Source organism: Limulus polyphemus, unplaced genomic scaffold (assembly GCF_000517525.1).
Source record: "Limulus polyphemus unplaced genomic scaffold, Limulus_polyphemus-2.1.2 Scaffold2960, whole genome shotgun sequence".
Taxonomy (NCBI): domain Eukaryota; kingdom Metazoa; phylum Arthropoda; class Merostomata; order Xiphosura; family Limulidae; genus Limulus; species Limulus polyphemus.
In genome coordinates, this window is record NW_013668570.1 from 9,158 (window position 1) to 24,345 (window position 15,188).

The 15,188-nt window shown below is 33.0% G+C and overlaps 1 protein-coding gene across 3 annotated transcripts in view; it reads left to right on the top strand.

The window, feature by feature from the left end:
* Positions 1-15,188, top strand: part of LOC106468311 (mediator of RNA polymerase II transcription subunit 13-like) — a 98,033-nt gene that overhangs the window by 7,408 nt on the left and 75,437 nt on the right. Inside the window, exons 2-4 of one of the 3 annotated variants that reach the window (XM_022396655.1) lie at positions 943-1,213; positions 12,138-12,222; positions 12,866-12,939. In XM_022396655.1, the coding sequence (XP_022252363.1) occupies positions 943-1,213; positions 12,138-12,222; positions 12,866-12,939 (430 nt within the window). Of the gene's footprint in view, positions 1-942; positions 1,214-12,137; positions 12,223-12,865; positions 12,940-15,188 lie in introns of those variants that run through there. The other 2 variants (XM_022396656.1, XM_013928729.2) reach the window with 2 other exon arrangements.

Here is a 15,188-nt window from a genome sequence, read left to right on the forward strand (position 1 = left end):
GCTGACCCCATGGTTTATTCGGCACAATAAACACAAAAGTACAACTGCCATGAAACATAAACATAAATTTGAAATAAAAGTATATTTATGAAATAAAATTAAAATGTTTTTATGCACATATATAAACATGAAATCCTAGTTAAAAATAAAAATACTCATTTATTTTTTAGGTTTATTTACAAATATTATTTATGGGTCTCTATATTACTTGAAAGCATAAGAAGTATACGTGATTATTTAAAAAATTAAAAATAGATAAAATTTGCATTTTATGGAGGATACAGTTTTTTGGGGATTTCAAAATAATGTACTAAAACATTAAAAGTAATAAGTTCAAATCTGTAGCAAATATAAATATTGTAATCATTTCTTATAAATACGATTTCCTCATGTAATTTTACAAGATATTAAAGATCATAATGCAAAAAAACTAAATTTATTAAAAGTAATAGGCCTTATGTTTCTTAAACTACCTACATTTGTCAAAGTATTTATGAATTTTCGAAAATATTCGTCGACTAGTTTTATTGTTGGAATGAAATATAGCAAGACTTGCATTGCCTACTAAGAAAGTTAGTAGCCGGTAGTCATCGGGTTAAGAGCATCTACAGTTGTTGATTCTTACAGTTAGATAAAAAAAAATCTGATAATTCATTTATGCATAGCAATATTGCTATGGTATTAATGTTTTCACACTGTCAATAAAAATATGGCATTAGTTGTAACTTAAAATTTTTTTTATATTGTTATAAAAATTAGTTTCATACTTTGCTGTTAGATGAGAAAATACTGTTATTGTGGTATCCAACCCTTAAATTGAATTGGTTCCATATTCATGATGGAGAATCTATACTTTAAAGCAGTTATTCTGTAGTGATCATATACATTAAACAATAAAGTTTGAAGTGGGATCTGTACATGCATATTTTTATTTTATTGCAGACTGACTTGTGCGGGATTAAATGGCGATGTCTATGTGCTAACAGGGTACTATGTTATGACTCAGAACTACTGGATGATCCAGTGATAACATCTTATAGTAAGTGTTTAGCTGCTGGTCTTCTTTGTGTGTGGCGAAGAGTGCCCTCAAAGTTTGAAAATCCAGACTCTCTCAGACCAGGGAATACCAGCCAACTTGATGTTTGTAAAGAGCTATGGATTTTCTGGTATGGGAAAGAACCAGACCTGTCAAATTTGGTACCTGAACTAACAGGTACTTATACATTTGTGGTTGCAATTAATTTTTCTATTCATAAATTGTGATTGTTTTAATTTATATTCTTTTCTCTGGTTATGTACTTAAAATCATCATGAAACTAGTTGACATTTGCTTAAGAAACATCAGAAAAAAATCTGAAAAGATTCCTTATATGGCAGGGTAGGTGTTAGGGTAGTGTTTGGGAGATGCTTTGATTGGCTTTGGATTTAATGACAATAAAGATACTGATATCAATGAAGAGTAAAAATATAGGTTATGTGAAGTTATATGTGGCTTAAAACTGTTTTTGTTTCATTTTAAATGAAAGCCTTGTTTAACAGAAACTTCCAAAACCACATAAAAGCTTTAATAAAACTCCCTAGCAGTATTTAGTTTAAGACATTAATGAAGGTATAATAACATTCCAAAGTACCTAGTCACTGTATAAACTTTGTGATAGCTGTGGTATCTTTTCAGCAGTAACCAGTTGTGATACAATTTAATAAGAAGCTTCAGTATTTTACCAGCAGTGTTCAATTACTAATATTTTATGGAAACTGAACCCTTTCCTGCAATATTCTTTCTTAAATGTTACATTTATAAACAGTATTGGTTGAATTTTTTTATATACCTGTTTCTATTATGTTAATTTTTTTATCCTTATATTTTATTATAAAGGTTATTGTACACAATAATTGATTGATAGATCTCAGAGTTGCTCCTTTTCGCAGGCATTCAATTTTTGCAGGTATTTCAGATTCCATGGAATCTCTGGTGGATGTGGCTCATCTCCACTCTTCTCTTTCAACACTGGCCTTTTGCCTTTCCAAGTCTTCTACCAGACAATTTACTGCATCTCCAGTTTGAGTTTTCTGTTCTTCTGCATCAGCTCCATGTTTTATCAGATCACAAGAGAGATTCTGCCCTTATCAGCGGGCAACCTCCGCTCACATGAAATGCCAACAGCAGCATTGATAACTACCTGTGGGGCCTCAACTTAGACAGTGTGTGTCTGTATGATAGTTATTTGCCATTGATCAGTAGGTCATTCAGGTTCTTATGAGAGGTTGGTCCTTCATTCCAAGCCTCCTCCTCCATTGTCTTCCATACTGGTTGCCTTTCCTCTCCCCAAGGACTGTTTTACATCCAGTTGTCAGGCACAAGCCATCCATGACTTTCTACTCAAAGAGCCCATAGAGTGCATCAACTACTCTTTGAAGTTTTTTTTTCCTGTTTGTTTTTAGTGCCAAAGAAGGGCAAATGGTGACCTGTCATCAACCTTTTTTCATCTCAATCATTTTATCCAGCCTCCTCGGTGTACCATGGAGTCGTTTCTTTCCCTCTGGTGGCACTTTGCACCTGGTCTATGGATGACAAAGTTCGATGTCGCCGATGTCTACCTTCATATTCCGATCACAGAGTCTTTACATCGGTATCTGCATTTTGTGCATGAGAAACAGGTTTTTCAGTTTCATGCTCTACCATTCAGCCTCGCATCTGTCCCACATGTCTGTCTCTTTTGGGGATGTGGGCATCCTCCAAACCACTCATTCCTTTTGGTTGGGCCCACATGCATTCCCTTCAATGGTCATTACAGAACCAATGGAATATTTGCACCGATGTGCTGGATTATCAGATAACCCTATTGGCTTCCAGCATGCTTGATCTTGGATGATGGTTGAACAGTTATAACAAGACAGTGGGTGTTCCTCTCCTACCCCCACATCCAGAGATACATCTTCTCATGGATGCTTCTCTCTAGGATTGGGGAACTTGTGTAGGGGATATGGAATTCAAAGGCCTCTGGACAGAAGAGGAATCTTCTTTACACATAAATCTTTCAGAGCTTCTAGCAGTTCAATGAGCTATGTCTCAGGCTCTCAAATTGTTTTGAGGAAAGGTGGTAATGCTTCACTCAGACAATTCCACCATGGTCTCCTACATTTCCAAGCAAGGGGGCACTTATTCCAGGTCTCTTTGTTTCTCAATTTCTGACATTGTTATTCGATTAAGGTTGGACTTTGTCTGCTACTTTTCCACCCTTTGAACCTTTGGCATCATGTTCCCTGTATCACCTTTTGATTAAGACTTATTTTCTTCTATTATTGGCTAGAAGACATTGATGTTGGGATGTGTTTGCAATTCATGTTAACAGGACTCTTTACCATTCTGCTTAAGTTTTTTTGTATTCCAATAAGTCCTTTCTTCCCAAAATGTCAGTGGCTAAAGAAGGGGATGAAGCTTTCTCTCATGTTATCTTCCCTCCATTTTTCATTTTCACAACTGCTCAGATCCAGATTGTCTTTTATCCCCGGTTCGGGCCATGCAATGTTATGTTGCATTCACTAAAGAGCTTTGGGGTTCATGTCACTGTTTGTTTCTCCATTGGAAACCTGTGGTGTCATGTGACTTATCTCCTGTCACTTTGACTGGTTGAGTTTGTCATTTGGTGCATATTGCTTACTTTGGGCTTTCTTTAGAAGAACGGAAATTTCTTTGGGTTATATCTCATCAAACTCACCATATCTCGATGTTCCCAACAACTCAGTTGCATTAACTCCTGGAGGAGATTGTACAAGCTGGTATGAGGACCACACCTATTACATTGATATCATTATTTACATGATTTGGCAGCTACCTCCTTGGAAGGTTTTAGGCTATCCCCCTCTTGGCTATTCTCCATGCCCCAGCTCATTTGTAAAAGAGGTGATTTTATTTCTTTTGTGTTTATCTCTATCATTTTTCAGGGCCCATCTCATCCTTTTCATTTGGATTCCATTCTATGGCAGGTGTTGCCAGGTCAGTTATGCTTATTTCAAAATCTGCACGAGCTACCAGTTATCTCGAATTTTCCCGGTAGCAACAAGCTCTTTGGAGATGGAGTGTTTCATAAGACCACCTTGTGCACTTTCCATGTGGTACACAATTATAACACAAAGATAAATGCACTACTGGACTGCTACTTGTGGACTATCCAGAGTAAAGCTTAAGGAGATTTTGTCCATCTCTGCTGACTCTAGATTGAATAACTTGGGGTCGATTTGCTTTTCAAATAGGGATCACGGTTCATCTGTTGCACTATATCTGGAGCATCGTTCTTTAGGACTCCCAACAAGAGTATTCCCCCATTTCTTCTAGTGGAGCATGGGAATCCTGTCCACTCCCAGTTTCCAGTTGGTGGACAGAGGTTTGTTTCACCTGAGTGATGCTTGTACTTATTATTCCACTTAAGGAGATGAGGGTGAAGCTGGGTGGCCTCCTACCAATAACCATGGATGGTTTTCTCAGATGTATGGTAGGAAGAGGATCAGCCTGTGTGGGAGCCTTCTCGTAATTCCTGCTCAGAGGTGACTATTCACTATCCAGTTGAGTTTTGCATTGCCCTTCTTTTTGGTCATTCTCTTTATTTCTATGATATCGGAAAAGAATCCTCAACTCCTTGTAATTCTACACGTGGAGCATCACTCCCTGAGAAAATGAGATACAGATCATCTTGAAAGGTGAATAAGAAGTAATAATGGGGAACTCATATATGGATCTGGTATAGGGGGTGCATTGATGTAGGTGGATAGAATCACAAAATTTAGTGGGGTATAAAAACTGGAGCAAGAGAGATAAAATTCATACTAATGCTTAGATGGGCAGAGAAGAGAAACTTTCATAAGTATTTATATGAAATACATTTTTGGTATAGAAAAAGGTTAAGTTTCTAATAAAGTATTTTAATAGAGATTTGTCCATAAATATATGGAATCAGAGTGTTCACTGCTCCGAGTGCAAAGTTGTTTTTATGTTGAGATTAAAAATATTTTTCTTTATCTGAAAATTTTCAAATATCATTTGTTTTATCTCTAAAACCTCCTCAATTAAATACCAATTTTTTTCACAAAAACTTTTTATTTTATCTGTTATTTTCTCTACCCTAACTATATGGATTTAGTTAATTTGGCTGACCTTGTAACAACCACAAAAAATATGAAATAAATCTAAATTACTCTTTTTTTCTTTCTAGATTAAGTACAGATTGTAACAGGAAAATACATTTATCTATTTTAAATAGCTTAAAGCTTGTAACAGTCTACATCTGTTTATACTTAATTTTATTGAACACTGAATTGTGTGTAGCTGATAATCACACCACACAAGTTGAGAACCAATCTGTGAATGTGTAACTCATGTTACTATATTGAATGATGTAACGCACAAGTTGCTTGCAAGCATACCTCTTGAAGAAGTTTTATTATAAATTTTTTAATTATCTTTGTGATTCAGACTTTATCTAACCTAAAAAGTTTTTAATTTTTACATTTTAGTTACTTTTATAATAATAGAATATACAAGAAAAACAACAAAAACATAGTACTTACCTTTGTACTTTTTTTTTTTTTTTTTACTGTCAGTAATAACATGTACAAAGCCAAAAAATGTCCTTTAACTACCATAATTTAACTGGCTTTTTAACTGTGATATAACAGCTTTAAAATAATTCTCAAAGCTTCTTGATCTGAACACTGTGGGAGAAATTTTCAAAATGAAAACAAAATTGATAATACTCTAAACTGAAAACAATGTCATATAATATGTGTTTTGATAGATTAAAACTTTGCCCTTCTATTGGCTATAAATAATATAGTATAAAATGTCAGAGAGAACTATTGGGGATTTGTGAAAGAGAGGATGTGGCAAGTGGGTCTGACTTTCTAGTTTATAAAAATCAGACTTAGCCTTAGTAATTTATGTTAAATTCCATTCTTCAGAGAGAGGTGGTAAGTAAATCAGAGAAAGGAGAAGACCTAGAGAGCAAATATCACATTTCTTATGCTAGGGAAGATGAAGGATTTTTAAAAATATTTCCTCATAAAATTAATAACTTAAAACTTGTATTAAAATTTGATTTGTTAACTACAATCTAATGCCAAGTTTATTTATATGTATATATTGATAATAAAGTAGATTAATTAAGTTTTGAATGTAAATCTTTAAAAGATCATAGCATGCACACTTTGACCTACCCATAATGAGAAGGTTAATGTATGGATTTAAGACAAACCTAAATTTCTTAAGATGGCCAAACCTCATGAGACATTATTAGGATTATTGACCAAAAATATCTATAACAGTGAGACTACTCAAATAATGAAACAATGCATTCTGCTTTTTTATAAGTGAGAATATAAGAATATTATACTTAAAAGTAACTATACTCATTCTCAGGACAATATTTTAGTTATGATCTATGTAGGAACTTCCTTTGAGTAGAATTTAATAAGTCACTAAGATTTTACGTAATCTAGAGTAGTATCTCATTATATCTATTCTCTATTATTTTGACAATATGGAAGTTACAGTGTCTTCTCAACAGTATTGAGTCACTGTAAGACCTAATGAAAGCTACAATAAAATCATAGAATTATCCAGTTGCTATAAATCTTAGAAAGCTACTTCCCAGGTATCCAGTCACAGTGAGATCTTATGAGAGTTATAGCATTTTCGCAATAGTAACAATTTTGGTGTAAGACTTTATGTACATTCCAGAATGTTTGGCCTTGATAGTGTATTATTAACAATCACTTTAGTATGCATGCTTTACAATGCTGGCATGGCTACATGTTGAGTTGCCAGTCTATGTCAGGCTCCATTCCTTGTCACACTCTGAAGTTTGAGGAGGTCATCTACGAAGATAGTGCATTCTTGTAAGCAGGTTAACACATTCATACATGTATGTCTCCAACTATCTGTATCCATCTGTCTAACTGTGTGTATAGATTTTTGTGTATTTAAGTAGCAAAAAACTGGAGATTGGAGAGCTTTTCTTGTTCTTCAAGACAATTAAAGTTATCATGTCTAAGAAATACTAGAAATTCAAAGAAATGTTTAAAATTGTTGTAAGGAACAAATAATTAAATGGCCAATGTTTCAGCCAAATATTGTTTTTTTACTTCACTTGGCTGAAATATTGACCATTGAACTCTTCCTAACTGCAATTTTAATATTTTACTTGTATTTTCAGTTACCAAACTATGCCTTATTTGTTTATTTTCATACTTAAATAATAATCAATTGTAGTCTCTGAGTAATGTAAATAATGTAAGAAAAGTTATGCATTTATTATTAATGTTTTGGAACTTGCTTTTGTTTTCAGGTTCATATTTCAATATTGAATCACAATATAAATAGGTTATTGGTCACTTTTAGAATAAATGTTGATTAGTAGGACAATTCGGGAGCAAGGTTATTAGTAGTGATCAGTGTTTGTTTTTTACCATGATTATTGACATAGTATGAAGTTTAGTAATGGGAGTTTAAATATTGTTTGTGATAGAAGATAAACTGTTAAAGAAATAAAAGAATAAACCCCCTAGATTACACAGTAAAAAGAGATTGCGAGTTAAACAGAAATGTAATTATTACAAAGAGTTTTATTAGCATTATGATACTCATTTTTGTGAAATTGATCTTTTTTGCTGTATATTAATGATGCTTGCATGCAAACCTAAAGAAATGTGAAAATGTGTATGGATTTGATACAAAGAAACATTCAAACCCATATTTATCATTGGATTGTATAGACAGGCTTGAGTAAAGTTTCATTATTTTAAATACAGATCTAAAGTTAGATTTCTGTATGCTAACATATTCATCTTTGTTTCATTTTTACATTGTAGACAGCAGAATATATTAATTTTAGACATGTAACTGTAAAGGTAAGGAACAATAACAAAAAAATGTGTATTGGTTGCAATGAACAGTAAGTGTCAGTGATTGTTTTGGTTGTAATGAACATTACAATAACCAGTGGATTTTTTGAATATTGAACAGAAGCTGCTTGCATATGTTTAGATGCATTTTAGGTTGTTCTTTTGTGTGTGTGTGTGTTTGTGAAGGGGACTTGATTTGCTACTTGTTTAACCATATGGCACTTAGAAATTGTATCATAAAATCTTGAAGTCAGTTCCTAAATGTAGAATTGTTTTCTTAACATAATATTAAAAGTACTTATTTAAAACCATGGTAATAAAAGGTAAAAAATGTAGCCTTCTTTTGTATATATAAAATATTTATTTGTGTTGGTGTTTTAAACAATGGGGGAAGTAGAACACAAAAAATGAGCAGTCATGGGTAATGTTGCTGTTGGTATATTATTAGTAGGATATCTATTATTCTTATAAAAATACTTTAATGTACTGGAACCGTCTTTCATTATTTTCACACCATATTACAATGTAGTTATTATATATTAGTAAGGTAAAAACGTTTGTGGGGGGGGGCTAAGCTTTTGTAAATGCTGACAAATAGATATTGCAAAAACAATGAATAATATTGTTTTCATCATTGTTTTTAGTAGTGGGTAGGTATTTATATTTAATTGTTGGGAAATAGTTTTTATAATCAAAAAAAAAAAGACTGTATCCTCCTTTAGTTTGGAGACTATCATTGAAGATCTGCTGAAGCAGATCTTCATCAGTTCCAATTGATCTTATGAAGGTCTGTACTAACCTTCCCAAACATTATATCCAGACCACAGCTAGGTTAAAGCTTATCATGTCATCTCATATATATGTATTTGATAATATGAGATTTTTTACCAATAGAACTAAATACATCAATGGCTCCCATTGCTAAAAGTAATCAGATGATGTTTCAAAGAACGTAGATAAAACTTTTTCTTGTTATTGGAGTTGCATCCTCTTGAAAGGTTGAATGACTGTCATATACAATGTAATTAGCCATACTTCAGAATAATCAGACTTTTTTAGGTGCAAGCTAAAGAAGTCGTACGTTGTCAGGGTGATCATTTTCTATCATGTATACAAAAAAATGTTCAATCACATTGTTGAATATTTACAGTACAGAAATAAGCTGAGTTGGAACATTCATAAGCAGATTAATTTGTCATGTTTACATGTGCAAACCTTTAAATTTCCATTTTTTTAGCTTTTGAGGCCTAATTCTAGTTCATAGTGATTGACAGAAGACAAATTGCCCTTGTGATTGCATTAAATTATGCATTATCTCTGATTTTGTGCTGTAGCTGTATTTATAAATATGTGGATTTAGAGATTGCAACAGATTGTACAAAAAAAATTATATATATATATATAATATCAGAAAAACAATTATATATATATATTTGACTATCTAATTCTCATATTTATACTAATTTTATTGAATTTTTAAATAACTTGTATAACTTTCCCCGTCTTTTTGTGTTTGTATTTTACTTTTGTAATATTGTTATAAAAATGGTGTGTGTGTGCATTAAAAGATGAAATTTCTTCAAGCCCACAAGATTCACATAAGTGAAGTTTCCATCTATTTTATTCTTTGGCAGTCTTTTGAGAGCTTTAATGTTTTATTAATGGGCTGTAAACATGTGAAACCCATCATTCAAAATTATTTTGATTAAAAAACAAAAGAGTAGTTTCAAATTGACAATTTTAGTTTTAGAGAGAGAAACCCAGCATGGTAATATAGTTGATCTTGGTTTCATTTAAGCATTTTGGGACTTAAGTACTAAAACACTGAACAAGGCTGATTTGTTAAAATTATGAGAACACACTGTATTAAGTATGTCGTACGTTGGAGCTCTGGTTTCTTGTGTATTATGAATATAAATAACTTAAAATGCCTTTGCAAAATTTAAGTGTGTCGTACAGTAGTTGTCCACAAATTTAGTTTCAGTTGAAATCCACCATTAAAAACATTTCCCTATATTCATCACTTTATTATAAGAATATATATATATAAGTAAAGGCAGATAAAAACAATCACAGAAACTAACCAACATTTGTGATTTTTTCATGCATGTTTCAAATCATTAATTTAGCCATGTTTCATACCTAAACACAAAAAGTCCTGGTCAGTGACCAATGCAGTTTTGAGATGCATTGTAGTTTGTGGTACTGGTATGGTATCTACACTCATTAGTTATCATATGTTATCATGAAAGGCACAGAGGATATAATAATATGCAGGAAATAAATATAGTGCTTACTTTTCCATTAATTAAAAAAATAATAATTAAAGAATGAGTGAAACGGTGTCTTTGGTTGCTCATTTAGAATGGTCATCTTGTGGCAAAATGCTCATTTCCTTATGCTCCTATGAATGTTTTTATAATCATTAATTTAAATTTAGTACTTTATGTTCAACATCTCAGAGGTTATGAATGATTAAAGGTACCCTATTTAAAGGAGAGCTTGGCTTTCCCACCATTCAAACATTTTGCAGATTGATTGGTGTGTCAATCAAGATTTTAGAAATTGTGGACCTGGAAGAGTTAAAGATAATTAAGTAGATTGTAATTTTTTGCAGACAGCATGTAGTAACTTGAAGTCAGTTAGTTGCAAAACACAAAAATTATCAATTAGTGTTAGTGAGGCTTTCTTTCTTGTTATATATATATATATATAAATGAGAAAAAATTCTAACATTTTCTTTTGCTAACACTAAGCTTAAGAAAGTAATCACACAGATTTGCACATATTCAAGTAGATAACTTGTAACCCAAGGTGAACATCACATTTGAATTTGTAACTCAATAGATTAACTTTACATTAAACTAATAGAGTTAGTTTTATACATCATGTTGAAACTTACTGAGAGAGAGAAATATAATGTTGAAAGGATTTATGTGAAAAAGTTAAAAATGAATTTGTTAAAGAAGTTTTTATGAAATTAAAACATAGGCCCAGACAAGTGAAACCTGATATGTTAAATGAGTTATTCTGTACAGAAACGAGAAGTGTTTATGACTACTGAATAATACCTAACATAATATTATTTACTGGAACTTGATATTTTGGTAAAATGTATTTTTTATGTGTTCTTGTATTAAGATATTGACATTTGCTTCCCTAACAAAATATCAGGATTAATATTTAACTATTCTCTAGTGAGCATTCTGTTGTCCCAAGAATTCTTTGGTATAATGTCATTGCTGTTAATATAAAAAAAAAAACATTTGCGTTTTAAATAATAATAATTGTGTTTTGCTGCATTTGGTACTATATATTTTGCAATCTTAGTGATCTTGGCAAAGCTTCAGTTGCCTTTTTTATTAGACATTTTAAGGAGATTTTTTTAAAGATTTTTGATGTGTTGTTAATAGATTAATCTTATTTTTGCATTTCCAGTCTCTACTTTATGGCCTTTCTTAAGTTCTCATAGTATTTAGTGCTTTTTTATTAATGTCCTCTCAACTGTTTGATTTTTGCTTAACCGGTTGAAAATTATTTTGCTATTAATGCATGTGGATTATAAGCACTTTGGTAAAAAAGTAAAAACAAAGAATACTAGAGTTGTGTTAGCTTTTATAGCTTTCACACTTTTCAACAGGATATTGGTTCTTAAAATGAAACTGTTTACTGTCATAACATTTCCTGTTGACATACTGTAACTATGGAAGGAGGTGTCTTAGAAAATAAGTTATCTGTAGGCAACAGTGATTAATCAATAGTCATAGTTCTCACTGTTGTTTCAGAAAACACTATTATTTCATTTACATATAGAAAAATCAGTAGAAAGGAAATCATATATCTGTATAACTAGATTGCATGTATTTGTCAATTTGGAATTCCTCTCAGTAAATGCTCATCTTTCACACGTATTTCAAAGTTTTGGTTCTGATGTTTTCTTACAACTCCAGATTATTTATAAGATATTATAGGTGATAATTTGTCATGCATTTATTTTGTTAGGAACAGTGAATTGAAGGTCTTTTTGTTGAGTTTTGTAGGATTTACTATGTATGGTTAGAGAAGTGACATTTTTTTTTTCAAACAGCTTATTTCTTTTTAAGCATAGTTATTGACTCTATTTCACCTAATGTTCTGTTAAAAAACATAGCTTAGCTTTATTCAGAAAAAGAAACTCTTTAATGTTTTATCATAAGCAAATAGTGTTATGTCATTCACCTTTGTTCTTATTCTTTTATCAGAAGTAGACCAAGGATCCTTGGAAAATGGACTGTCCTATGAGTGTAGAACTTTGCTCTTCAAAGCTTTTCACAATCTGATAGAAAGGTGAAATTGTGCTGTACTTTCAACAGCCTTTTCAGTTTCTAAGTCTTAACTTTAACAGAATCTTATCTTTAGATTCAAGTCACAGCAATTTTTTTATTTCAAATACAGCAAAAATTTAGGCTACCTCTACAATAAAGCATTACATAGACAGTTTTTAGCAGAGTTACTAACTGTGTAGGTTGTAACTTAATTCTTTTTTGCTTCTTTGTTACTAAATTTTAAATGTACATGAAAGCTTTTTGAACCTGAGGGTTTTAAGTTATTTTTTCTTGTGTTGAAGTATGACTTTAAAACTTGAATGCCCCAGAAATTTTCATATGAAACATACATAACTAAGGCAAAATCTGGAAGATTTGCAAAACTTTTAAGCAACATTTTTACACATGTAATTCTTTAAAAAACTTGTAACTTGCTATCATAGTTTGATATACACTTTTTCAATTTCTTAGCCTGTTTTTGTAAGTATTATCTTTTCAGCTTTTATAATCTGTTTTTCTAGTTTATTCAGCATATTTGATGGTTGTTTTCAGTTTCTATACACTGCTTAGTGTAATTTTATTTATTTTCTGTAGTTTGTTTAAAAATGTGTATAGCTTAGACTATGCATAAACAATTTATTGTTATGCTTGTTTTTTACCCTCAGGTGTTTCCTCTCTCGGGGCTTTACACGACTAGGAAAATGGTTCATTCAACCTCTTGAAAGTCTGGATTGTTTAGGTCAGAGGTAGGACTTTTATATTACATAAAATGATTGATCCAATCAACTGTCTAGTAACTGTTGAACATATCTTAAATTTCTACACATGAAAGTCTCAGTCATACTTTATCACCCATTAAACAAGTTGATGTGACTCATAATCTAAGAGAGAGAGAGAATTTCTTAAGCCAGTGGAGGTTACCTAACAGAGTTCTTCATTGATATAATACATTTTAAGTTCACACTTTGAACTAAGTTCATGAAACAATGCATTTTATATATACATTTGTGCATAATACTTTTTTGAAGTAATATAACATATTGTGTACTTCCTCCTCTTAACTCTGTCACAACTAGCGAGCACCTTTCAATTGTTGTATGCATACCTTTATATCAAATTTAACTAAAAGTGGAAAAAAATTCATTATATTTATTTAGTTTAATTCTAAAAAAAAATCAAAATATGTTAGTACTTTTATTTCTTTGCAGCTCTGAGGAGTCTCATCTACTAAGAAACTATCCTTCCTTGAGAACATAACTATCTATGTCTTGCTTCTTTGTGATTTTCTTTCTCTATTTTGATATCACAAACCATCGTTTTGACCCTTTTGTAATATCACACCGTGTGGTCATTGACGAAGCAAAGTTTTAAAGATAGCTACAAGCAAAGTTTAAATATCATTGGACAGACCAGATTATAAACTATTTACATCAAGGTAGAGTAAGTAATGGTGTGATCAGTAATTTACGATTTTCTATGAATTGTGTAGATGGAGAGCAGTAAAGATGAACAAAGGAAAATTAATGGGAAGCTTAGAAGACTTTAGAACAATCCACAGATCTAGAAATTCTTTTAGTCTCTTTAGACATTTTCACTCATGAAAATGTTTTTATATTAAATTACGGCCCCTCGGGGGGGATTCCTGTTCATGGTGAGGGGGCCTCCCAGGGAACATTCTGTATTTTGAGTTACCTTTTCTGTTTGCCGTGCGTGTCAACCCGTGAAGGGGAGGAGAGGATCCTACTGGTTGAGTGGTGTCTGGGGCACTGCAACACACCACTTTGGCCTTGAATTCCTGTAGATGGGTGACCTTGGGTGGCCCCCTCAGGGTCAATCGGCTGGTCCTGTCCTGTTGGACTAGGGTCAACTGAGTTGGGCATTCTCAAAAGGTGTTGTGGACATCATGTTTGATGCTGGTGTTTGGTTATAGTGCCCACGAAACCCTGGCATGGCTGCAGTGTCCTTGTTTGACATTGTAATGCATCCCCTCGTAGGACTCCATGGTCGGTAAGGTCAGTGAGCACTGAATCTTTCTCTTTATACTATGGATCCCCCCAAATCCTAATAAAAATAAAATAGTAAAAACTCCGCTCATTGGTAAACAACCATGCCTTGAAGACTGAAAAAAGCAGTCTCCACCCCATTATGCACCTTTACCTCATTTTCTTATTGTGCATTCTTTGTCGAAAAAACCTTTAGGGCAAATGTTGCCTTTTTTTATTCAGAAGGGATTAGAGGGGTTTGCTGGCTCTCCAAAGTCACTGAAGAAGCTACGTTCTGGGGACATCTTGGTGGAAACATCAACATCAAAGCACAGTGAACTCCTCTTTAATTCAAAGGCCATTGGGGATATACCCATTGAGGTTACTCCCCATGCTACTCTGAATTCCTCACGAGGAGTTATTGTTGAGAGGGATTTGAAGAACATCCCCAAGTTGGAGATCCTTGCTGGTTTCTTCAGCCAAACTATTTTTTTTTTTGTGGTGCTTCATATCTCCCCTTGTAAAGACGGACTTATGCTGCCTACCAGTGTTCTCATTTTGATATATTCATCTCCACATCAACCTGCTGCTGTCAAGGCAGGTTATGTGAACTGTAAGGTACAGCCGTATGTTCCCAACCCTCTCTGATGTTTCCGTGCCAGCGATTCAGTCATTCGAAGGCATCTTGTCATGGTTCTGTGATGTGTACTTGTTGTGGCAAGGACCATGATGCTTACGAGTGCAAACTGGACCCTCACTATGTTAATTGTAGTGGTTCCCCACTCCTTTTACTTTAGATCTTGCCCTAAGTGGGTGGATGAGAAAGAGGTACAGCGTTTGAAAACTGTTAACAACATTTTTTACCCTGAGGCTTGGGAAGCTATTGTTCCCTACTCCATCTCAGACATATGCCACTGCAATATGCTCCACTGCTATGGTGGAAGTGCAGACAGACCTTTCTGTGCCTATGTATGAGTCTTTTTCACCTTATATGAGGGGTCTGCTG